Below are 24,002 nucleotides of genomic sequence, written 5' to 3'. Positions count from 1 at the left end.
GGCCTCACATAGATATGTACATAGTTGGAAAAGATATGTAGTTGTACCTTTGCAGATAATTGTGGATATTCTTTCTTTCTTTCTTTTTTCTTTTTCGTTTTTTTTTTTTTTTTTTTTTTTGGCCACGCTGCGTGGCTCTCGAGATCTTAGTTCCCCAACCAGGGATTGAATCTTAGTTCCTCAACCAGGGATTGAACCCGGGCCCCGGCAGTGAAAGCATGGGGTCCTAACCACTGGACCGCCAGGGAATTCCCCCTGGATATTCTTTCATATTGCACCAAAACTTGACAAGGGGTAGTTTCTGACAAGTTGGTTGCAGTGGACACTCTGAAATCATTTCCTCGGACTTTTCACTCTCTGTTACAGTGAAAACCACTGGCATCTTTTGCACTTTGCCTGGATCTTTTACCCCTGCACGACTTCATGTCATCCTTGGAAAATATTGGTTTGCTGAATATGCCTAGCTACCAAATGTTGACCCATTTTGTTATACAGTCTCAAAACCCCCACAGTTGTAAATATCACCACAATTTCATCAGAAAAGTCTTTAAATTTGGGGAAGCTGTCAAGCCCATCATGGCATAGAGCAGTGTTCTAGAATTCCAGTTCTTGTTTGAAAGCTTGAGTTCTATCACTGGCACAAAATACTGCCAGCTGTTTTTCTTGAAGTGATAGGCTCACCGCATTCATTTTTGAGAAAATACCTCCTAGATACCCAACGCTGAACAATTGTAGTTTGTCTGCCAGTTGTTTCTCAACTAAAAACAGTTTCTCTTGCAAAAAAAGCAGCTCATTGTGCTTGCAGCTGAAACAGTCACACAGTGCTTTTCCCGAGACAACCATCGTACGTGGTTATGCCACAGAAATGCCTTGTGCATACTGTGCATTTTATGACACCGAATACACCAGTGTCGAAACTTAATAAGATTAACATTTCTTACTGCTTCATCAAGGGCCTTCTTAAGTGAAGCTGGCTTTTTAATGACTGAATTTACTTTCTACGATGAGTGCGTGGCAGAGGAGAAAAGCATGATGATTGTTAGTTTGGTGCCACTGCCTTGCTTCATGCTAAGGCACCAGCAGTTTTATCCACAGTTGTTTTTACACCATCGGTGCAAAAGTTAACACAGTGCACATGCAAACAACACCTTGATATATTCATGAATATGGTTCTAACCTCTTGAACCCTCTAAAGGGTCTCCGTATTCATAGGGGTCCACAGTTCTTACTTTGAGAACTGCTGACATAGGCCATTGCTTCCATACTTCAGTCACCTGCATACCATGTGTGCAGTTTTTGGCGGATTCACGAACCACTTTTACAACTATGTACTTAATCATTGCGTTAATTTGGCTTGCTTTTAAGCTTACTTAAATTTATTTTGAAGGAACTGTTATATTACCACCATAGGTGGTAAACCAGTGCCACAAATAAAAGGTAACCAAAGAAGAAATACATAACTAATGGTTAAAACACACGTTTACCTGCGCCCATATACGTCCTAATGGTGCATGAACAGCAGTTTGGAAAACGGCTTTCTAGACACACCTCTTCATTCTCTAGGCAAGGAAATCAGGCCCCGAGTGAGGGAGGAGCCCAGCGCTCAGGTCTCCTGGCAGCCGGTCTGTTGGTTTGTGCTGGGAAACCACGCCCAGCCCGGCCCTGCTGCCCAGCCTCCAGACGTTCACTGCGCATTCTCTGGGGAGGGGGCTGCCGTCAGGGAGGATATGTGCTCGGTTTCCCCCTCAGAACCGGGACCCTGGACTCGATGGGGGCCTTTCCTCACTTACCCTCTCCTGTTAGTCCTGCAAGCGACCAGCGGCTGACCCTTCAGTGGCCCCACGGCTCCTGGGTCAGGGGTCATAGATGTTTTGCTTCTTTAGAGAAGGAGCTGGCGGGGCTGGGGGCTGGGTGAATCACTTCCATTTTCTACCTGGGTTATTAAATTCTCACCTGGGGATACTTGTAAGCCTGTTTGTCAGGGCAGTGGCCTTCAAACTGTAGACTGTGCAATATGGGATTGACTGCGGGTGGGAGTCAGAAGGGTTCCAGTGTCTCTCCCCATGCAGGTGAGAGGTCCGCCCAGTTGATGGACTGGAGGGGAAGAGGCTGGGATCCTTTCTGTCTGCACTTCCCTGAGCTGTTGCATATTTCCCCCTCATTCCATCACCAACAGAAAGACAACATGGAGATGATCAAGGCCCTCATTGTGTTTGGGGCAGAGGTGGACATCCCGAATGACTTTGGAGAAACTCCTGCGTTCATAGCCTCCAAGCATAGCAAACGTATGTGCTCTACACTCTGGGACCAGAGTTGGGCAGGGGTGGGTGTGGGGTGCAGGGACTGGGGAGGAGGGAAGTCCCAGCCATCAGCTGCCCACGTCCTGTCCATACCGGCCCCCAGTTGCTCCCTGTGCAGAGGGGCTAGGAGCACTGGGAGGCCCAGAGGGGAAGTTTCCTTTCCCAAGAACAGGGCCCCTGACCACTAGATGAGGGCCCCAGGGGGCTTGCCAAGGCAGTGTCCTCTTCTGTGCGGCCACCATCCTGCCTCAGGGTGCCAGGACTCTGGGGGGTTGGGGGGGCGGGGTAGGCAGCAGCAACAGCCCTCTTCCCCACTCTTGGGGAATTCACTGACGCAACCACTTGCAAGAACAGCCACTAGCTCATGCATGTGCTGCATGACACGTGTTACCCCCGGTGCACACAGGCATGTGCTGCATGACACGTGTGCACCCCTCGTGCACACAGGCACCGTGCCTGTGCTGCGTGCTGGCTCAGTGAGCCTTGGCTTCAGGGCTGGAAAGAGCAGATCCTCCTCACCAGAAGGCTGGCGCCCTCTGGAAGGTTCCGGGGGACTGTGGAGGTTGCTGTGGGTGTGTACCTGATAGCGTTTGCAAGCAAGCGTGTGTGCATGTGTGTGCATGTGCGTTTTCAGTTATCCCATCCGTTAGATGGGAGTAGATGCCCACTGGCTGGTTCGTTCCTGTTGCGCTCTGAAAGCCTCAAGAATTGCTGAACGTGGAGGTGGGAGTCCTGCTTTCTTGGCTGGTGTAGAAGGGAAAGCGGGGGTTCCTCACATACTCGGGCCAGGCAACACCGACCTCCTCCTTCCGTGTTCCAAGTCCGACTCCCAGGACCCGCCCCAGCCCCAGGCAGCTGCTTTGGAAGTAACAGACTAGAGTCAGCACGCCCTGTCAGGGTGGGATCGGGGCTCTGGGGCACCCCCGACCCCCCACATACCCAGGTGGCCTGGGAGAGGGGACCATGTGGGGAAGGGAGGGACCTCTCACTTGCACATCGACAGTTTCTGATCCTGTGCGATCTCCCCCTCCCCAAACATGACAAGTCGTCACCAGGAAGGCGCTCCTAACTCTGCTGAGAACCGTGGGGGCCGACTACCGCTCCCCACTCATCCCAGCAGTCTCGGCGGAGCAGTGCTCCGCAGCAACGCACTCCTCCTTCTCCCCGGAAAGATCTCAGCCCCCAGGGATCAGCTTCAACAACCTAGGTAGGCAGCTCCCCTCCTCTCCACCTGGCTCCCAGGCCCTTGGGTCAGAGCAGTCCCTGTGGGAAAGAAACGGGGCCCCAGGGGAGAAGTTGTTGAAGGAAGCAAAGGAGGATGGGCAGCATTTGTCAGCCTCGGGGGCAGCCAGCAACCCATAGCTCCCAGAGGCTGCCCGCGGTCCATTTCCCCCGAGAGGGTGCCCTGGACACCCATGAGGTGGGTACTTTCTTGGCCTCTCTGTGCCCTGGGAGCTCGGGTGGGCAGTGAGGAGTGCTGGTGGTGGCTCAGAGCCCTTGGCCCTCTGGCTGTGACCAGGAGCATTTCGGCCACGCTGCTGAATCTCTGTCAGGCCTGGGGCCTGTGTGCTCCTCTTCCGGCCCCTTTGGTGACCTGCTGGCCAGGCAACCAGCATCTGCCCCGTGCATCCTTGGTGTCCGTGGAGACAGCCCCTGAGGAGGCAGAGACCTTCTCTGGGCTTCCTTTGGGCTGGCCCACCCAGGGCCCTGGATTGTTTGGGAGTGGGGTTCCCTGAACAGGGCAGTCAGAGACCGATCCTTGGCAAGCTGGCGCTTTTTTTTTTTTTAACTCTTGGCGAATCAGACACCAGCGTCTTCAGCCAGGATAGCCCGGCCAACCCTGGAGCTCAGGACGGGCAGAGCCGGCAGCCGCAGTTAGTCCTTCTGGCTCCGCCTCTCTCCTCCCCCTGCCCCTCCCCACCCAGGACCTGCCCCCCATCGTTGTCTCTCAATTTTACAGGCAATCAGCCACCCAAGCCAGGCTGGATGGTGGGCCTGGGGCGCGGCGTTAGATGGGTAATGCCCTGGGCCTAGAGGGGCCGCAGAGCCCGCTGTGCCCCAAGTTAGCTGCAGCTCTAGTCCCCTCTGCTCCTTTTTCTCAGCTGCACGTCCCTCTCCCTGGTGCTCTGTCCACGCCTCTCCTGGCCAGTCTCCCACTTATCTTGTCCACTCTGGCCCCTTGCCCTGGTGAGGGGGAGACACACTGCCTGGCAGCCTGCCGTCCTGCTTTGCTGCTTCTAGACTCCGTGCACAGCTGTGGGAAGGGCCCATCAGAATCGGGATGACGTGACACTGCTGGGCCAGGCGACCTGGGGCCGGGCTGCTTGTCAGGAGGGCAGCTAATCCATTTGGTGGGCGTGGGATGGGCCTTGGGCACAGGGGAAAACATGGATGCTGTGGGTGGGTGCATCCGATCTGAGGCCACTGAGGAAGATTCCAGACCTGGGATCAGGGCACGAGGCATCTGGAAAGTGGTCGGGATACCTCCATTCCTTCGTGGAGTTAAACCCCGAGGAATGTCCTAGCTCTGCTCTTTTGGCTAAATGACCTTGGACGAGTTGTATAACCTCTTTGAGTCTCATCTGTAAATTGCGGGTAGTGATTCTGTGATGGTGGCTCTCAACAGCACTGGCTCCTGTGCATGAAGAAACGCTTTGTGAACCGCACACACAGGGCACGTCGGGGGTGCTTGTGCTTCGGGGCTTTGGGAGGAAGACACAGGAAAATCGGGGAGCTGGCCGGGCAGGGTGGGGCGCCGTTCCCAGAGCAGTGGGCTCCCCTCTGCATTCCAGCCCATCGCTCCTTGAGGGGCCTGTGGCCTCTGGCCCTGCTGTATCCTGGGATGAAGAGCCCTTCCAGGGGGTGGGAGGCGGATGCTCCTGCTAGGGACAGCGGGGTAAGGGCACAGCTCCAGATTTGCCCTCAGGACCCATGGGGTGGCGGGGAGCGGCACGTGCCTGGCCCCAGCCCGCCCTGCCCTGTGCCTCACAGAACTGCAGGACCTCATGCACATCTCCCGGGCCCGGAAGCCGGCCTTCATCCTGAGCTCCATGAGGGACGAGAAGCGGACGTAAGTGTCGGGGGCAGGCTCATGGGCACGGCCTCTGCTGGGTGCCGTGCAGCAGGTGTGGGACTTCTTCTAGTCTGTGTCTGGCTCTGCAAGCTAGCTCGCGCTCCCTGTAGTTCACAGCAAAGGGACTGAGTCTTTAGGGAGGCTGGGCCTGCTTCTCCATCAATCACCATGCCGGCTCCGAGCCACACGGTGGAGCTGGCTGCGGCCCTGTCCCTTCTCTCCCCGACCCTGTCATGGGTTGTCCGGGGAGATGGCCCAGCTCTCCTCTGGAGAGAGCCCTCAGCTGCCTTGATGCTGAGGCTGCTTCCCTCTGATTCTACCCACTCCTTACCCTGCCTCCCTCCAAGAGCTAGTGGGTGGGTTGGTTCCCCAAGCATCTGCCGTATACCCAGGCCCATTCTAGGCGGCAGGCTGGGGTGATGGGCACAAAGAGAAGAAACCCAAGCCCTGTCCCTGAGGACAGTCCCTGGTGATAGTGGTTGTCAGAATCAGTGCCCGCCAGCTCGGCGAGTTACCAGGACAAACGTGTTTCCTATCAGCTGTGCTCTCTCCACCCTTCCCTGTAATGCTGGAGGTGGTTTATTTGTTCTCTGTTTTTTACTATCCTGTGTTCCTAACAGCCTTCCTAGGGAGGCGTTAGTAACCTTGTTTTGCAGATGCAGAACTTGAGGTTAAGTGACTTGTTTAAGGTCACACAGAGTCAGTGTCAGAGCAGACGCAGCCCAGGGCTTCCGAGTCCATGCCCTTTCTGCTCCTGCAGGCTGTCTCCTGGCTGCACCCCTAGTGCCCTCCCCTGCAGGGAAAGCTCTCTTCTCCCAGAAGCAGCTCCCAGGACCAGGCAGCCACATCGGTGGCTGGGCCTCTCCTCGTCAGAAGGCTCGGCTTCCCCTTGCTGTAGCCCACTCGTCTCCTCGGCCACCCCATGACATGCGCCCTGAGGGTGCACCTGCCCTATCGGCCGTCTCCCCGTTCCCTCCCATTGCGCCCCCCCTCTCACACACACCCCTGCGCAGGGGCCGAGCAGGGTACCAGAGGGAGGACTGACAGGTCCCCACCAGTAAGAGGAAGGAGGCGGCAGATTCTCCAGCAGGACTGGGGACTCTGCACAAGCCTGAGCGCCCTCCCTAGAGGTGGGGCTGAGACAAGAGTCAGGATACCCCTGTGAGGACCTCCCCACGCAGGTGTGTAAGGACCTCCCCACGCAGGTGTGTGAGCCACACAGCTCGGCCCTGCCCTCCATTGCCAGCCCCACATCTTCAGAAAGTCCTCTTGCCTCTTTGCTCCAGCCTCCCTGGCCAGGGGCCCTGCAGGCCTCCGGCGACAGCACCGCCTCCTCTGCCACGCTCTGGGCTTGCTGCAGGGCTGGGCAGCTTGTCCAGGAAAAGACGAGGGACCCCGGAGGCGGGCCGCACAGGCTCCTTCATCTACCAGCTGTGTGTCCGTGGGACGCCTCCCGCCCGCAGAGCCGGGCCCTGCCCTCAGCGGGGGAAGAAAGGCAGCAAACAGTGACCAAAGTGACCAAAAGCAATTGCGGATGGAAGCGAGAAGGGCTCTGCACCGCAGAAGTGGGTGGGGCAGGAGCGGGCTGAGCGGGAGGGTCCCGATGGGGCAGGCTTCTCTCAGTGGTGACATTTAAGCTGAGATAGAAAGAAGAGGAGGAGACCGGAAGGAAGGTTCCAGGTCTGAGCACAGATGATAGAGGCCTTCTTCCCCAGGGCAGGGGCTGGGCATGGCGGGCCGTAGGGAGACGGGTCAGGATGTGTTGGAGAGTGTGTGACCCGGGAGTCCACAGACCCCGGTCCAGATCCACCTGTGTGACTCCGAGCTTCGTGTCCTCACAGATACGCACAGGGTGACAGGGAGTGTCCACCTGGAAGGGGTTTGGAGCATTTAAGTGAGTTCATGCTGGTGGAAGCTCCTTATGGCTCCTGACGCACAGACGGTCCTTCCGCCGTGCTGCTCCCACCTGGCTGGAGGGGCCTGACCTCCTTGGACACCCATTCCTTGTGGCCGCGGGAGAGCAGCCCTTCCCCCAGCCTTGTTTAATTCAAACAGACTTTTATCAGGCACCTGCTTCGGGTCAGGTCTGGGACTAGGGATCTGGATCTGACCAAAACCAAGTGGCCTTAGGGAGCCCCTGTTCAAAGTTGGGGAGGCAGACCCAGGCGTCTGCTGAGGTGGCACATGGCCAGGGAGGTCTTCCCTGCCCCCTGCTGCCCTCACCTTCCTGTATCTTTCTCTCTATTGCACCTTTCGCCTCCTGAAGTACCGTGTTTATTCCTGTACTGACTTTGCTGCCGCCTCCCCAAAGCCCCGGTAGCACACAAGCTCCACAGGGCTTGGTCTCCACGTGCTCAAGCGGCTACCATGGGGCAGGTGCTCAGGGACACGGCATGCAAAGTGCCGGCTGTAATGGGACCCTCTTCTCTCCCACTGTTCTTCTCTCCCTTTGTTCCCACTGCAGCCGCGACCACCTGCTCTGCCTGGACGGAGGGGGCGTGAAAGGCCTCGTCATCATCCAGCTCCTCATTGCCATTGAGAAGGCCTCGGGCATCGCCACCAAGGACCTCTTTGACTGGGTGGCGGGGACCAGCACAGGGGGCATCCTGGCCCTGGCCATCCTGCACAGTGAGGGCAGCCCCTGGGCTGCGGAGGCAGGACGGGTTGGGGCTGAGACCTGCCCTCAAATTGGGCTGAGTTTGTTCTCCGAGCTTTGCGGAGAACGTCATGGGGGAGGGGAGGGCCCATAGGCCCTTGGGGGGGGTGGCTGGGGTGTTGGGGTCCGAGGCTGGAAGGAGGAAGGGCTGGGGGGTGGGCTAGGGCGATGCCCACCCAGCCACAGAGGACAGAACTGGTTTCACTCTCAGCGTTGGGAGCATTTTTATACCGGTTGCCTCAACCATTGCTCCCCACGCCCCTGCAAGGCAGACACAGAAGGGCCTCAAAACTGCTGGAAATAAGGAAAAGCGTTCTGAGGGTGGGTGGAGCGAGGGTCTCAGGAATGAGGAGCCACCGAGTCACAAATGCCAGAGCCCTAGTCTGCACACTTCATTTTACCCACAGGGTAATGGAGGCCCTGGGGGGAGAGGTGACCCAAAGTCACATGGCCCTCTGGAGGGCCTGCTGGGGCTAGGAGTCCCAAGGACGCCCATCCCAGCACTTCCCAGCGACACAGACAACCCACGCAGTTTGCTGTCACTGCAGCTTCCCAGAGGTGACAGGGCATTTTGCTTACTGGACGGACTTCCGGGTAGGCCTTGTCTCGGCTCGAGCGATGTCTCCTTTATGGAGCTGTCTGGGCTGCGTGATGCTGCATGTGGGGGGCCCCCTCAGAACGAGTTACCGCCCGGCGGGAATTGTCTCAGCATCCCTGACCGGGGGTCCCTGCCTGGGTTGGGTTCCATGCCCTCCAGCTCGTCCTGCAGATCTGAAGGCACCAGGAGAGGACCCTCCCCCTCCGGGACATCAAGGCCTTCGGGCCAGGCCTGTGCCGGGTGCTAGTCAGGTGCACGCCCCACCGCAAGGAGCCCCGGGTCCCATGGGGGAGGCATAGGCATCCGGGTGTTCCCAGTGTGAGGGGGCCATGGCCCGGCAGCCCGGGGTGTGTGTGGGAGGGACACGGGGCACAGCCAGCCCAGGAGGTGACCTAGAGCAGCGTCCCATGGGGCTCTGGGAAGAGGAGGATTATCAGTCAGCAAGCTGCTGGGACTTCTGTCCCCTGGCCTCTGTGGCCCCGTGTCCCCTCTCTGGTCTTCCCTGAGAGAAGGGCCAGCTCAGGGCTGGCCTCCGCCCGGCTGGGCATGAGATCTGGGCGTGGAGCAGAGTGGGCAGAGGTTCTAGTTTCTCCTCCAGAAAGGGTCACTTCCTTCTTCAGGGGGCATTTATCCCCCATCCAGGGTCTTCAGGTGCCTGGGGGCTATGGAAGGGATCTGAGAAGACGCCTAGTTCATCCTCTCCTGGGGGCAGAAGCCCTCCTCTCCGCAGCCCCCCGCTCGCACACCCCTGGGCCGGCTGAGGCGTGCTGGGCGGTTTCTCTGTCCTGTGAGGTGCAGCCTGCCCCTTGGAAGCCGTCTGTTCTCACGGGACAGGGCTGGTCTTTCTCTTCCATGGCAAACGGGGTGGATCTAGATTTATAAGCTTTTACACATTCAGGACCCCTTCTTTAAAGAAAAAATACAAATTACGAGTACAAGATTAAGTGCCGAGCCTTGGGGCTGCCGAAGGGGGTTTCTGCCTGTGGGGGAAGTTGCAGAGGAGGGTCCCAGGGGCCCCAGCTTGGTTGGTGCTTTGGTAAATCTGCCCCCCGCCCCCCGCTGGATCCTGTGCTCAGGCCCCCTGTCAGGGCAGCCCTCGCGTCTCTCCCCACCTCCGACCCCCTTGTTCCTAGGCAAGTCCATGGCCTACATGCGTGGCATGTACTTTCGCATGAAGGATGAGGTATTCCGGGGCTCTCGGCCCTACGAGTCGGGGCCCCTGGAGGAGTTCCTGAAGCGGGAGTTTGGAGAGCACACCAAGATGACGGATGTCAAGAAACCCAAGTAAGGCTCCTCCTCCCCCTCTTCGGGGGCACAGCGGCTTTGGCCCCAGCCACGCACCCCGTCGGCTCCTCCTGGGAGCAGAGGGCTCCCTGCCCTGGTCTGCTTAAAGCTGAATGGGGGGGTGGGGGGCGGGGCGGCTGGGGGACACAGGTGCAGAGCACCCTCGACCCATGTCTGATGTTTTTCCACCCGAACAGCACATCCCTGGGTCAAAGGGGGTCGGTTCTCATCCCTCACACACACGCTTGCTGAGCACAGCTCTGCCCCCGGCACTGCGTGTGTGTGTGTGTGCGTGTGCGTGTGCATGTGTGTGTGTGTGTGTGTGAGTGTGTGTGCGTGAGATGGGGTGATGCAGCCATCAGGTGGGAAGGCTTACGATCTGGTTAGGAGATAAAGTGACCTAAAAAAATGGCAGCCACGCAAGGCAGCATGTACTTATTAAGAGGTTCCAGAAGAACCTTCAGCACCACCACTTCTTTGCAGTATTTATTTCCCATCCTGGAATTACATTATTGTCTGCCTAATGCCTGGCTCGCCTGCCAGACTGTGAGCTCCATGAAGCAGGAACGTGACTGCCTTGTTTTTCTGTTGCCCCGGTGTCTAGCACAGTGCCTGCCCCAGAGCAGGCCCCTGAAAAGTGTTCAGCAACTGACCATCTGTGGAAGCAAGGGGGAGAAAGGACTGAGAACAAGGTGGTCAGGGAGGGCTTCCTGGAGGAAGTGAGATGTGAGCGAGCCCTGGAGGGTTAGGAGGATTTCTTTGCATAGTAAAGCTTTTTTTTTTTTCCATTTAAGAATAATACAGTCTTTTAAGAAAATTTGGAAGTTACGGAAAGTAAAAAGAAGAGGAAAATATCCAAGATTTATTAACCAAAAGTTAATGTTTTGAAAAACATTTTTTGTATATTTTATCCTAGACAGTTTTTTTTCTTTTTTATGGTGAAATAGAACATACATTTAGAAAAGTACATTAAACAGTTCCATGAATAATTCTAAAGCAGACACCCACATACGACCACCAGCCAAGTCCAAAAGCCCCTTGAGTGTGTGACGGCCCCCATCATAGTTCCTGCTCCCCCCCACCTCCCACGGAGGTAACTGCTCTCCTGTGACCTGGATTTCCTGTCTAGTTTCGGCGCCTGAATGCAGCCCTGAGCACGGTTTTGGTCCTGCCTGTCTCTGGGCTTGGACGGAATCCTTTTGTGTGTTATCCTTCCTTCTGCCAATGCCACATTCATCGGCATGGTCCCTACCGTTGGGTGAAGCTGTGCTTCATTCATTCTCACGGCTCCTATGACTATGCCCCCACGGTTTATTTCTCCAGATACCTTCGACGGGCACTTGGGTCATTCCGTTTGGGCCTCTTGAGTCTGCAGTGGACATCTTGGGACTTATCAGAAGACCCCGTGGGGCACATGCCTAGGAGTAGAGCTGCCAAGTCTGCTTGGCCTCAACCCTTAGATTCTGCCCAGCTGTTTTCCAAAGTGGTGGTTTCTATTTCCACTCCTGTTAGCCATGTTTGAGAGTTCCTGGCACTCTGCATTCTTGCTTATTGTCAAACCAATTTAGCTTTATAACGTTTTTGTCTTTATAAATCTGGGGTGAAAGGTACTGTCTCTGTTGATTGGAATTTTCATTTTCCTGATTACTAGTGAGGTTGAACACCTTTTCATATGTTTAGAGGCCATCTGGATTTCCTCTTTTATAAAGTTCCTATTCAAGTGTTTTACCCATTTTTGGCAAAATTGGGTTGTGTGCTGGGGGTTATGAGGCTTCTTAATTCTCTTTTTTATATTTTGAAAACTAGTCCTTTGATGGATCTCTTCTCCCACTCTAGGCTTGTCTTTTCACTCTCCTTACGGTGTTTTGTTGATGAACAGATGTTCTTAATGCAGTAGAATTTAGAAATGTTTTCCTTATTATGATTTGTGCTTTTTATATCCATTCAATAACCCTTCCTTAACTGGAGGCATGAAGCTGCTTTCCTGGGTCTCAGGTCAGGAAGCTCCCTCGATCTGCCTATCACGTTTAGGTCTTTTATCAACCTGGAGTTGATTTTTCTATCAGGAGAAATCCAATTTCCTGTTTTCCCCACAAATAACCAGTTTCCCCAGCCTCATCTGTGAAAAGTCTGTCTTTCCCTCCACATCGCAGGCCTTGCTTCCTCTGCAGTGGGTCCAGGGTCTTTCTTGGGTCTGTTTTTGACCACGGAGCCCTTATTCTGCAGTGTTTATAGCAAGTTTATAGCAGGGCTTCCCACCTTGTCCTTCTTCAGGGCTATTGTTGGAGGCCCTTTAGAGAAGTAGTTAAGAGCATGTACCCTGAAGTTTCCTTTTCTAGAAAATGGGAATAATATACTACCTGCTTCCTGGGGCTTTCATGAGAAGTAAAAAAGTTGTGTTTATAAAGCACGTAAAAAGCACCTAGCACATAGAAGTGCTGTATAAGATGTGGGTTACTTGTTGCTATTTGCGCTTCCATAGAAATTGTAGAATCAGACTGTCAGATTCTACAGAAAAGCAAATCCTGTTGGGATTTTGATTGTGATTACATTGAATCTGTATGCTTTATTTTTTTCTTATTGAAGTATACTTGATTTACAGTGTTGTGTTACTTTCTGGTGTACAGCAGTGATTCAGTTATACACACACACATGTATTCTTTTTCATATTCTTTTCCATTGTGGTTTATTATAGGATATTGAATATAGTTCCTTGTGCTATACAGTAGGACCTTGTTGTTTATCTATTATATATATAAGAGTTTGTTGTGAGCTTATTTAGGGGAGAATTGACATCTTAAAACACCAAGTCTTCCAATTAGGGAACATAGCAAAACATTCCATTTGTTTAAAGTTTGTCAGTACAGTTTTATAATTTTATCTATAGCAGTCTTACACACCTGTTATTTTTATTCTTAAGTACTGCATATATTTTGTGCTACTGTAAATTATACATTTTTAAACATTTCATTTTCTAATTGGGGTTGGTATTTAGAAATACCATTTGTTTATTTTTAAAATTTTAATTGTGGTAAGATAACATAAAATTTACTATCTTAATCATTATTTTCATCTTAACCATTTTTAAATGTACAGTTCAGTAATGTTAAGTATATTCACATTGTTGTGCAGCTAATCTCCTGAACTCTTTCATCTTGTAAAACTGAAACTCTGTACCCATTAAACAACGTCCCCATTCCTCCCCTCCCCCAGCCCCTGGCAACCACCATTTTACTTTCTGTCTCCATAAGTTGACTCCTCAAAGTACCTTTTGTAAGTGGGATCATACGGTATTTGTCTTTTTGTGACTGGCTTATTTCACTTAGCATAATGTCCCCAAGGTTCATCCATGTTGTAGCATGTGACAGAATTTCCTTCCTTTTTAAGACTGAATAATATTTTATTGCATTTGTAGACCATATGTTTATCCATTCATCTGTTGATGGGCGTCTGATTCATTCCACCTTTAGCTTCATTATTGTGAATAATGCTGCTATGCCCCCGGGTATACACAAAACTGTTTGGATCTCTGCTTTCAATTCCTGGTGCCTTTTACAGAGAGGATTCTGATGGGTTCAATTTGCTAATATTTTGTTTAGGATTTTTATATCCGTGTTCATGAGTGAGATTGACCTGTTCTTTCCCATTTTTAGGTTGCAGGGTTTTGGGTTTTTTTAAATTAATTAATTTATTTATTTATGGCTGTGTTGGGTCTTCGTTGCTGTGCGAGGGCTTTCTCTAGTTGCGGAGAGCGGGGGCCACTCTTCATCGCGGTGCGCGGGCCTCTCACTATCGCGGCCTCTCTTGTTGCAGAGCACAGGCTCCAGACGCGCAGGCTCAGTAATTGTGGCGCACGGGCTTAGTTGCTCCGCGGCATGTGGGATCTTCCCAGACCAGGGCTCGAACCCGTGTCCCCTGCATTGGCAGGCAGATTCTCAACCACTGCGCTACCAGGGAAGCCCAGGGTTTTGGTTTTGAGGAAGTGTCTCTTCTTTTTCTTTTTTCCAGAAGAGTTAATATAATAGTGATTTTATTTCTTCCATGAATATTTGGTAGAACTTGCCAGTGAAGTCATCTAGGCCTGGAGTTTGCTTGGTAGGAAAATTTTTAATGACGGAATTAATTTCTTTAATGGTTATAACACTATTCAGGGTTTCTAAATGTCTTTTTGAGTTAGTTTTGGTTAAATTATGTTTTTCTAGGAATATGTCCATTTCATAATAAATCTTCAAATTTACTGACATAGAGTTGTTCCAAAATTCTCTTATTATCTTCAGTGTCTGCAGCACCTGCTGTGATGGCCCCCTTCATTCCTGATTATTTACACCTCCTCTTTTCAAATTATAGTCTTGCTACTACAAGTTTTTTAATTGGATTAGTCTTTCAAAAAACCAACTTTGAGCTATTTATTGGCTCTCTATTGTATGTACGTTTTCCGTTTCATTAATTTCTGCTCTTATATATTTACTCCTTCTTGTATGTTCTTTGGGCTTATTTGGCTGTTCTTTTTTTAACTTCTTGAAATAAATGTTTTGCTCATTGATTTTTTGGCCTTTTTTCTCTTCTACTATATAATATATGTATATATATTATGTGTGTGTGTGTGTGTACGTATGTAAACCTAAACATTTTCCTCCAGGTACTGCTTTAATTACAGTCTATAAGCACAATTATGATTTTTCAGTTCAAAAATATTTTCTAATATTTATTATTATTTTTTAACCGTAGGTTATTAAAAATGGTGTTTCTCAATTTCTAAACTTAGGGATTTTTCAAGTTATCTTTTTGCTATTAATTGCTTTGTAGCCAGGGGACATGCTCTGTTTGATTCTGGTCCTTTACAATTATTGAGACTTGATTTGTGGCCTTCCTCAGTCGGTTTTTGTAGATGTCCCATGTGTAATTTAAAAGAATGTGGATTCTTCATTGAATGCCAATATTTATACATGTTGATTGAGTCATATTGGCTAGAAGCATTGTTAAAATTTCCAAATCTTCTGTATGTATACTAATTTTTTTGTCCACTTCTTCTGTCAATTACTGAGAGAGATACATTGAAGTCTTCCACTCTGGGGATTTGCCTTTTGACCCTTTACTTCTGTCAATTTTTACATTAATATTTTGACACTATGAAATTAAGTACATGTAAATTTAAGTTTTTATGAATCTTTCCGGTGACTGGAAAAAGCTCTCTTTATCTCTAAGAATACTTTTTGCCTTAATTTTGTCTGATATTAATATAGTTATACTAGCTTTCATTGGTTATATTTGCATGGTATGTCTGTGCTCATGCTTTAATTCAGCCTTCTTGATCCTTACGTTTTACATGTCTCTCTTGTAAATAGCCTATAGTTGGATTTGTTCTTTATCTAATCTGTGCATTTAGTCTATTTATACATTTTTATTGCATAGTAATATATTTATTTAAGTTATTTAATTAGTTAAGTCTGATTTAGCTGATTGGTTTGGGTATCAGAACCTTCATATAGTTAATCTAATAGTTTATATGGCTGATCCATTTATACTTACATAATTACTCATATTTTGGGGATGACATATGCTATACTATTTTGTTCCGTGTTTCTTGCCTTCTTTTGGATTTACTGAATAGTTTTAATCATTACATTCCACCCCCAACCCAATAGTTTGAAATTTATGCACTCATTTCTGTTGTCTTTTTTTTTAGTGCGTATTATAGAAGTCTAAATTTAATTGATACCATTATCCCCCCTCAGATAATCAAGGATTTTTTTTTTTTAAAGAAAATTGCAGAAGAATTTGGATGGCACAAACTCATTCTTTTTTTTTTTAATTTAATTTTATTTATTTTTTATACTGCAGGTTCTTATTAGTTATCCATTTTATACATATCAGTGTACACATGTCAATCCCAATCTCCCAGTTCATCCCACCACCACCCCCCACCCCCCGCTTTCCCCTCTTGGTGTCCATACATTTGTTCTCTATATCTGTATCTATATTTCTGCCTTGCAAACCAGTTCATCTGTACCATTTTTCTAGATTCCACATATATGCGTTAATATACGTTATTTGTTTTCCTCTTTCTGACTTACTTCACTCGTATGACAGTCTCTAGGTCCATGCCATCTTATGGGAAAACCCAAACGAACTTTTTGGCCAACCCAGTAATTACTTTTCTGAATTTTAAATCTATCTCATTTTTTTAAACCTCACAAGATATTGTTTGTTGAAGTTGATGTTTATTTATATTTATCTAGCGGTGAGCTGGGAAACCAGATCTGTAGGGGGATAAAACCCTGGTTTGTAGTGTTTGCCAATTCCCATGGCATAAATACCCCCACCATGGCTGATTTCAAGCTACCAACAGTTTAACAACCAGCTCATGAGATTTAGCAATAGGTTCTCACAAGCCAGTATGAGCTGGCTCCAGCTCATGTATGTGTGTATGTATACGAGTATGCATATGTGTGTGTGTGTATGTATACATGTGTATCACTTCTTTGCTTTACAGTCTTTCCTGTGACCACCTTCCTCCTGCCTAAAGTACCTTCTTTTGCCTTTCCCATAGAGATGGTCTGCTGGTAGTGAATTCTCCACTAACAGAGTTGTTTGAAAATAGGTTTATTTCACTCTCATCATTTGAAACTAGTTGTATTTCACCCTCATCAGTTGAACATTCTTTTACTTCTCTCTTATTCTTGTTGAGTATAGAATTCTAGGCTGGTGATTTTCTTGTAGAACAAGAAAGATATCATTCTATACCTTTTAGCATCCATTGTTACACTTGTGGTCAATTTCAATTTAACTCTTGCTCCTTTGAAAGTAAGTAGTCTTTTTTCCTCTGGATGCTTTTATTTATGTGTTTGTTTATTTGTTTTTGGTGCTCTACAGTTGCACTATGATATATCTAGTTATGAATTCCTTCTAATTTATCCTGCACGGGATTTGTTGGCCTTCTTAAATCTTTGGATTCATGTCTTTCTTCAGTTCTGGAAGCCTGAGTCATTATCTGTTCAGCCTTGCCTCTGCCTAATTTTCTCTTGCCTCTCCTTCTGGAACTCCAGTTAAAAATGTTACAGCTTTTCTGTCTTTCATGTCTTTTAACTTCTCCTGTATATTCTTTCATTTTATCTCTCTGAGTTGCATTCTGGATAATTTCTTCTTACCTATTTTCCAATTCACTAATTCTCTCTTTAACTTTATCTGATTTTCCATTTAACCTATTCGTTGAGTTTTTATTTATTTATTTATTTAAATTTCTAGAAGTACTCTTTGTTTTTTCTTCAGATCTTCTAGGTCATTACTTATAGTTTTCTATTCCCTGAAAATATTATCAAGCTTGTGTTTGATGTCTTTCAACATTGTAAGCATAGCTGTTTGTTTGTTTTTTATAATTTTATTTATTTATTTTTGGCTGCATTGGGTCTTCATTGCTGCACGTGGGCCTTCTCTAGTTGCTGCAAGTGGGGGCTACTCTTCATTGCAGTGCATGGGTTTCTCATTGCGGTGGCTTCTCTTGTTGTGGAGCATGGGCTCTAGGCACACGGGCTTCAGTAGTTTTGGCATGCGGGCTCAGTAGCTGTGGTTCACGGGCTCTAGAGCGCAGGCTCAGTAGTTGTGGTGCATGGGCTTAGTTGCTCCTCAGCATGTGGGATCTTCCCGGACCAGGGCTCAAACCCGTGTCCCCTGCATTGGCAGGCAGATTCTTAACCACTGTGCCACCAGGGAAGTCCCAAGCATAGCTGTTTTACAGTCTTTTGAGGATTCAAATAACTGCTGTCTATGTAGGTATGTTTTGCTGTTTATGTTGTTTATGCTTATTCTTATTCATGGTGTTTTATTCCTTGATGTCCCCCTCCCCACCTTTTTTGGAACTGTGTGGTATTCCTTAGTGTTGAGAAATATGTGCAGATTCTGTGAAGCCTAGAATGAGGGTATCTTCTCCAGAGTGTCTTATGTTGTATCTTCCAGGTACCCACGTACAGTAGCATCTAGGATCACTGTAACTAAATTCTTGGCATGAAGGTTTTGGAACTTCCCCCCAGGTGATGTGAATTTAGACTACAGATCTGCAGGAGGGTTAGTTTGTGGTTATACATTTTCAGGGATTTTTTTTTTTCTCCTTTCTTTGTTTAATGCCAGCCAACTTTACTCACAGCCTCCAGGGGTGGGAAAGGGGCAGGTTTATTTCTGGTTTACCCTTATCCAAGGGAGTAGCCCTTTGGGATTACAACCTAATATGGGGAGGGTCTCCCATTAGATCCCTAACCTTTAGTGAACCCTGGGCTTTGACTTCTGTCCCTCTGGCTCCATGAGGCCATCAGCATGGAAGTTCAAATTGATAGTTCGGTGTCTGCCTTCAGGTCAGAGATGGATCTGTGCTCCATTTACCTCTGTGAGTTCTTGCTTATCCTCAGAGTTTACACTCATTTTCCTTTCTATCTTATCAGATCTTCTGTGCTTTTTTTTTTTTGAATTTTTGAATTTTATTTAATTTATTTTCTTATACAGCAGGTTCTTATTAGTCATCAATTTTATACACATCAGTGTATACATGTCAATCCCAATCACCCAATCTTCTGTGCTTTAAAGATCAAAAAAAATTTTTTTTTCCAGCATTTAGTTTTTTGTTCATTGAGAGGTATGTTCAAATAAGCTTTCCACAAGATTCTTAGAGGTGGAAAACTAATCTTTTTTTCCCATGCATAGTTTTTGTTCCCTTTTCTTTATATTTTTCATTGTAACAAACACATTTCTGTGTTAGTCTCAACTCCTTGCTAGTGTAATTTGAAATGGCTGCAAAACATTCCATTGTTTAGGCACGCCCTCCTATTATTTCCATGTAGAGCGTTCACTTTTCACTGTAATAAATTACACTGCATGAATAGCTTTAAACAAAAAGCTTTCATTGTAACCAAGATTATTCCTTTAGGCTGGATTTTCCAAAACGGAATTCCCAGATAAAAGAGCCAGGACAGGTCTTCCCTGGTAGCGCAGTGGTTAAGAATCTGCCTGCCAGTGCAGGGGACACGGGTTCGAGCCCTGGTCCAGGAAGATCGCACATTGGAGCAGCTGGGCCTGTGCGCCACAACTACTGAGCCTGCGCTCTAGAGCCCGTGAGCCACAACTACTGAACCCGTGTGCCACAACTACTGAAGCCCACGCGTGTCTAGAGCCCGTGCTCCACAACAAGAGAAGCCACCGCCATGAGAAGCCTGCGCACCTCAACGAAGAGTAGCCCCCGCTCGCCGCAACTAGAGAAAGCCCTCGTGCAGCAATGAAGACCCAACACAGCCGAAAATAAATTTTTAAAAAAAGAGCCAGGACATTTGTAAGGGTCTGAATACATATTGGTTTCCAAGGGGGCTGTGTCAGTCTACACTCCCCTCAGTATTTAAGGATGTCTGAGTCTCTTGAGACAGGAGTCTTCTTTAATAGGTTGTAGACTCACATGGTAGAACACTGATTAGGTATCAGAGATGACTCGCTGAAAAGTCTCCCCCGACTCCTGTCCTGGAGCTGCAGCCCCTAAGCAGTCCCCTGTCCCAGAGGCAGCTCACTGTTGCCAGGTTCTGCACATGGGTCCTTCCAGAGTTGGTCCTCTGACCAAGCAGATAGGTACATAGGGTCTTTTGGGGTTTGTTTTTAAATAAATGGTGGCATGTTACACACACCGTCCTGAACCTTGCTTTTTCCACTTAAATATAAATCTTGGCGCTCACCATCCATCAGTACATGAAGCAATACCTCAGCCGTTCTCCAGCAACACAGACCCCACTGCGCAGAGGAGCCACGGAGCATGAACCGTCCCACTGGTGGACATTTAGTTGTTTCCAGTCGTTTGCTTTAATGCCATTAATAGCCTAGTGTGTGCCCATCTCCCCACACATGTGGGAGGGTCTTAGGATGGGTTCCCAGAAGTAGGAATGCTGAGTTTAAGAATTAGTGCGTCGGCAGTTTGGACAAAAATTGCCAAAGGTGGATTGTCAAGGGCGGATGGGTCAGTGGCTTCAGTGTCCTGCTCCTTCTTTCTCTCCAGGGTCATGCTGACAGGGACACTGTCCGACCGGCAGCCGGCTGAACTCCACCTCTTCCGGAATTACGAGGCTCCAGAGGGTGTACGGGAGCCTCGTGTCGGCCAGAACGTTAACCTAAAGCCTCCAACTCAACCCTCAGGTTAAAACCATGCTTGATGCATCTGTGGGAAGTGATTGGCCCGAGAGGCTGCAGGTTGGTGGGTGGGAGTCGCAAGCTTGCTGCCAGGCACCCCCAGCCCACCACCATCCCACCCACTGCCCTGGTCTTCCCTCCCAAGGGTATCAGCTGAGGGCTGGCAGAGCCGGGGAGCCATCAGGCCTCGGGCGGGTTGCACCCTGCCTTCCACCAGGATGGCGGGGCCAGACGGCATGGCCTGTCGGTCCTGCTTCTGAAGAGTCCCCAGCCTCACCCTCGTCCCACAGTGCCACGTGCACACACACACACACACACACACACACACACCCTTAGATCTGAAACGCACATCTCTTGTGCCACTGGGCCCCCTCCTCCCCCACCCCCAGAGCAGCTGGTGTGGCGGGCAGCCCGGAGCAGTGGGGCAGCCCCCACCTACTTCCGGCCCAGCGGGCGCTTCCTGGATGGCGGGCTGCTGGCCAACAACCCCACGCTGGACGCCATGACGGAGATCCATGAGTACAACCAGGACTTGATCCGCAAGGTGAGAGCCACCTCGGGTTGGAGGGGTTGGACGTGACCGCCCACAGCGGCCTCTCCTGTTTCTGCAAACCTTGACTGTACTCCTGGGCTGACTCCTGGGAGAACAAATGGCTTTTCTTCATGCGTTCATTCATTTGTGCACTTAACAGCAATTTTATGTCACACTCGAACCTGCCTGATTGGTGGTGTCTGCCCGAAGCACTGTGCTAAGAGGGATTCTGAGGCCCAATCCGGACTAGGTGGTGAAAGGTGTTATGATCAATTAACAGCATCTGCTGTTTGTGGGGAGGACAGCATGCATACCAGTATGTGCCAGTCACGGGCCTAGCCACGCTGCCCGGCCTGGAGACACACGCTTGCCCTTGGGGAGCTCACATTTAGGGGAGACAGTCCATAAACGAGGACACATCCATCCGCGTGTTTTAGGTGCTGTGACAGAACTGTGCAGGGGCCCAGGAGCATCACCCCTGCTGAGAGACATGAGGGCTCAGAAAGGGCTCACAGAGGAGGGGAGCCCATGCTGAGGCCTTTGGGGATGGGGCAGTGCAGTCAGTGATCCAGAGGAAGAGAAGCGACCCTCAGCCCGAGGAGCTTAGTGCAGAGGTGGGCAAGGCCCACTCACGTTAGGAGAAGCAGTGTGGTGCAGGGGCCTCTGGGTCTGGGGCCTGTCTCTGCCCGTGCTTCACTTCAACCACTGCCTAGGGCTATTGATAGTACCTGCCTGGGGACTGTCATGAGGCTTCCGTGGCCTCTTATCCGTGAAGTGTTTAGAACAGCGCCTGACCCTGAGTGTGCCACATCCTTGTTGGCTGTAGTTGTCACTGCGGTCATCACCAAACCCCTGATGAAGCCCCAGGCGGCAGGGAGGTGAGCGCCCTCTAGGGGCCAGATGTGCAAGGGCAGGCTTCCTGGAGGAAGAGGGAATCAGTGAGAGACTGTGGGATGGCGAAGGGTGCTCAAACATCACCCGTCTGAGTGGATGGGGAGCCTGGGTAGGTGGGTTGCCAAGGTTGCCCAGAAGATTGGCAGCAGAACTTGTTCCGAAGCAAAGGAGAGGCAGCACAGGCTGTGCTTCTGCCACAGGAGGCCTGTACTCCTCACAATCCCCCAGGGAGCCTCTCTTACCCCTGGGTGCCCCCGATCTGTGGGGCAGGCCTCCTCTGACCTGTCCTGTCCCAACAGGGTCAGAGCAACAAGGTGAAGAAACTCTCCATTGTCGTCTCCTTGGGGACAGGGAGGTCCCCGCAGGTGCCTGTGACCTGTGTGGACGTCTTCCGTCCCAGCAACCCCTGGGAACTGGCCAAGACTGTTTTTGGGGCCAAGGAACTCAGCAAGATGGTGGTGGACTGTGTGAGTATGGGCCCCTCCCAAGGCCCACTTCCCTCGGGATCTCAGCCCCAGGATGAGGCTTTCCGTGGGACCCTGGGTGTCATGGGGATGGCAGGACTCTGTTGACCCTCCTCAGCCAGCTCAGGGCAGGGGCTGTTCCCCTGTACAGTGTCTCAGTGCTGGCAGGGACCTTTGATGACCACCTACGGTGGGATTTCCAAGCATTTTTTAGCTGTGGATTCCTTCCTTCAAACACAGCCCATGTGGAAGCCCAGAATGTCAGATGGACAAAAGCTAAGGGGGCAGGGAGGTGGAGGCCTGTCCACTCAGCCCCTCCAAGCTCACTGACCCTGAACGCTGCCGAGCCACCTGTCAAAGCCACAGACCGTGCCCCTCTGCATAACTGGGACAGTCACTGCAGCCCAGAAAGGGGGATTTGCCCCAAGTCACTCTGCTGACAGGGGGCTAAGCCAACCTGGAACCTGGGGACCCCAGGCAGGGGCTGTGTGTGTGGTGTGTGCTGGACGCTCACAGAGGCTGCTTCTCACCAGTGCACAGATCCGGATGGGCGGGCCGTGGACCGGGCCCGGGCCTGGTGCGAGATGGTTGGCATCCAGTACTTCAGGTGAGGGCTCTGCTGGCCCCAGTCCCCAGCCTGGACTTTCCCTTTCCCCAAGGGGCTGCTCTGTGTCCCGAGTCCGCCCCAGTCCTAGCTCTCGTCCCCTACCCAGGCCAAGTGTCCTGGGTGTGACCCCTCCTCCTTGACCCGGACAGATTGAATCCCCAGCTGGGGACAGACATCATGCTGGACGAGGTCAGTGACACGGTGCTGGTCAACGCCCTGTGGGAGACTGAGGTCTACATCTACGAGCACCGGGAGCAGTTCCAGAAGCTCATCCAGCTGCTACTCTCACCGTGAGGCCGCCAGGCCCCCAGCCGTCCCCACCCCACCCCGCCCACCCAGGCCCAGCTGGGAGGCTGGGCGAGGCCCAACCACCGCTGGGAGGCTGGGCAGAGCCAGGCCCAGGCGGCTCTGTGTCCACAGACCCGGCCTAGGGGGGCGCTGGGCTTCCTGCCTAAGGCTGGTCCTCAGGCCTCTCTCCCCCTCTGTCCCCACCTGCTGGCACTTTGTGTCCTTCCAGCTTAGAAAGCCTCAAGCCTCACTCAGGCTGCTCCCTGACCCCCAAGGTGGCTCAAACACTAAGGCCTCCCAGAGGGCCCAGGTTCTTCCCGGGCCCCTGGAGCTGCAGAGACCCCTTCTACCCTCTGCCCTCTCCGCTGGGGGTGGAGCTAGAGAAACGGGCCATCACCACCCCATCGGGAGGGGAAACCTAGGAGTGGGGTGTCCCATTCGACTTTGCCCCTCCACATACCCAGCCGCCCACCCACGAGCTCTCCGCAGCTCTCAGAGGTCGCTCCCGTGACGTCAGTTATCCTTCCCGACAGGAAGTGGTTTACGACAGGAGAGGGGCCCCAGGGGCTGCCCCAAGCTGTGAAATAAATGGTTCGATTCTGGTTTGCCTGTGTTGTGTGCACTGTGGTGTGAGTGCCCCCCACCCGCCAGCCCCCCTCGGCCTTGACCTTCAGCCTTGGCTGTCACCTGCCTGTGCCCATGCAGACGAATGGAAGCTCTGGTTCCCAGGCTCCGCGGGCCAGGGACACCTCTTCTCTTTAGGCCTCCCCAAATCAGGGCCTGGGGGTGTGTAGAGGCGGCCGCCAGGCCCGCCTGCCCCACGGTGGAGGGCGAGGGAGAGCCCCACTTGCCAGAGGAGGGGATGAGACCCAGAGAGGGCAGGGGGCTCGGGCACCGTCACACAGCAAGTGACCAGGGCCAAAGCGTGCCCGCAGGTCTGTGCAAATCCAGGGTTTGTGCTGTCTCGTCTCTGGGGGGGGGGACAGCGGGCGTAGGAGCCTCAGCCCCTGGGCTGCAGGTCTGAGGGGCTCAGGGCAGAGAGGGGGCCTGAGAACAGTGACGAGCCGTGGGTGACTTCCGCCTGCAGGGACGGACTGCCAGGGAGGGTCCGGGGGTGGTCACTGCACAGCTCGAGCCCAATAGGGTGGGCACTG

At 51.2% G+C, this 24,002-nt stretch overlaps 1 protein-coding gene across 4 annotated transcripts in view; it reads left to right on the top strand.

Moving 5' to 3' along the window:
- The window catches only part of PLA2G6 (phospholipase A2 group VI), a 51,218-nt gene extending 27,764 nt beyond the window's left edge, over nucleotides 1–23,454 (top strand). For 3 of the 4 annotated variants that reach the window (XM_082352737.1, XM_082352736.1, XM_082352738.1), the window contains 10 exons: nucleotides 2,177–2,285; nucleotides 3,346–3,507; nucleotides 5,292–5,370; nucleotides 7,838–8,001; nucleotides 9,761–9,911; nucleotides 19,933–20,069; nucleotides 20,453–20,607; nucleotides 21,789–21,956; nucleotides 22,487–22,560; nucleotides 22,710–23,454. In XM_082352737.1, coding sequence (XP_082208863.1) covers nucleotides 2,177–2,285; nucleotides 3,346–3,507; nucleotides 5,292–5,370; nucleotides 7,838–8,001; nucleotides 9,761–9,911; nucleotides 19,933–20,069; nucleotides 20,453–20,607; nucleotides 21,789–21,956; nucleotides 22,487–22,560; nucleotides 22,710–22,854 — 1,344 coding nt within the window. In that variant the 3' untranslated portion in view covers nucleotides 22,855–23,454. The remainder of the gene's footprint in view (nucleotides 1–2,176; nucleotides 2,286–3,345; nucleotides 3,508–5,291; nucleotides 5,371–7,837; nucleotides 8,002–9,760; nucleotides 9,912–19,932; nucleotides 20,070–20,452; nucleotides 20,608–21,788; nucleotides 21,957–22,486; nucleotides 22,561–22,709) is intronic. The other variant, XM_082352739.1, reaches the window with a different exon arrangement.
- Nucleotides 23,455–24,002: the final 548 nt, after the last annotated feature.

This window comes from Balaenoptera borealis, assembly GCF_965194805.1.
Source record: "Balaenoptera borealis genome assembly, chromosome: 13".
NCBI lineage: Eukaryota > Metazoa > Chordata > Mammalia > Artiodactyla > Balaenopteridae > Balaenoptera > Balaenoptera borealis.
This window is presented reverse-complemented; position numbering and strand designations above follow the sequence as displayed.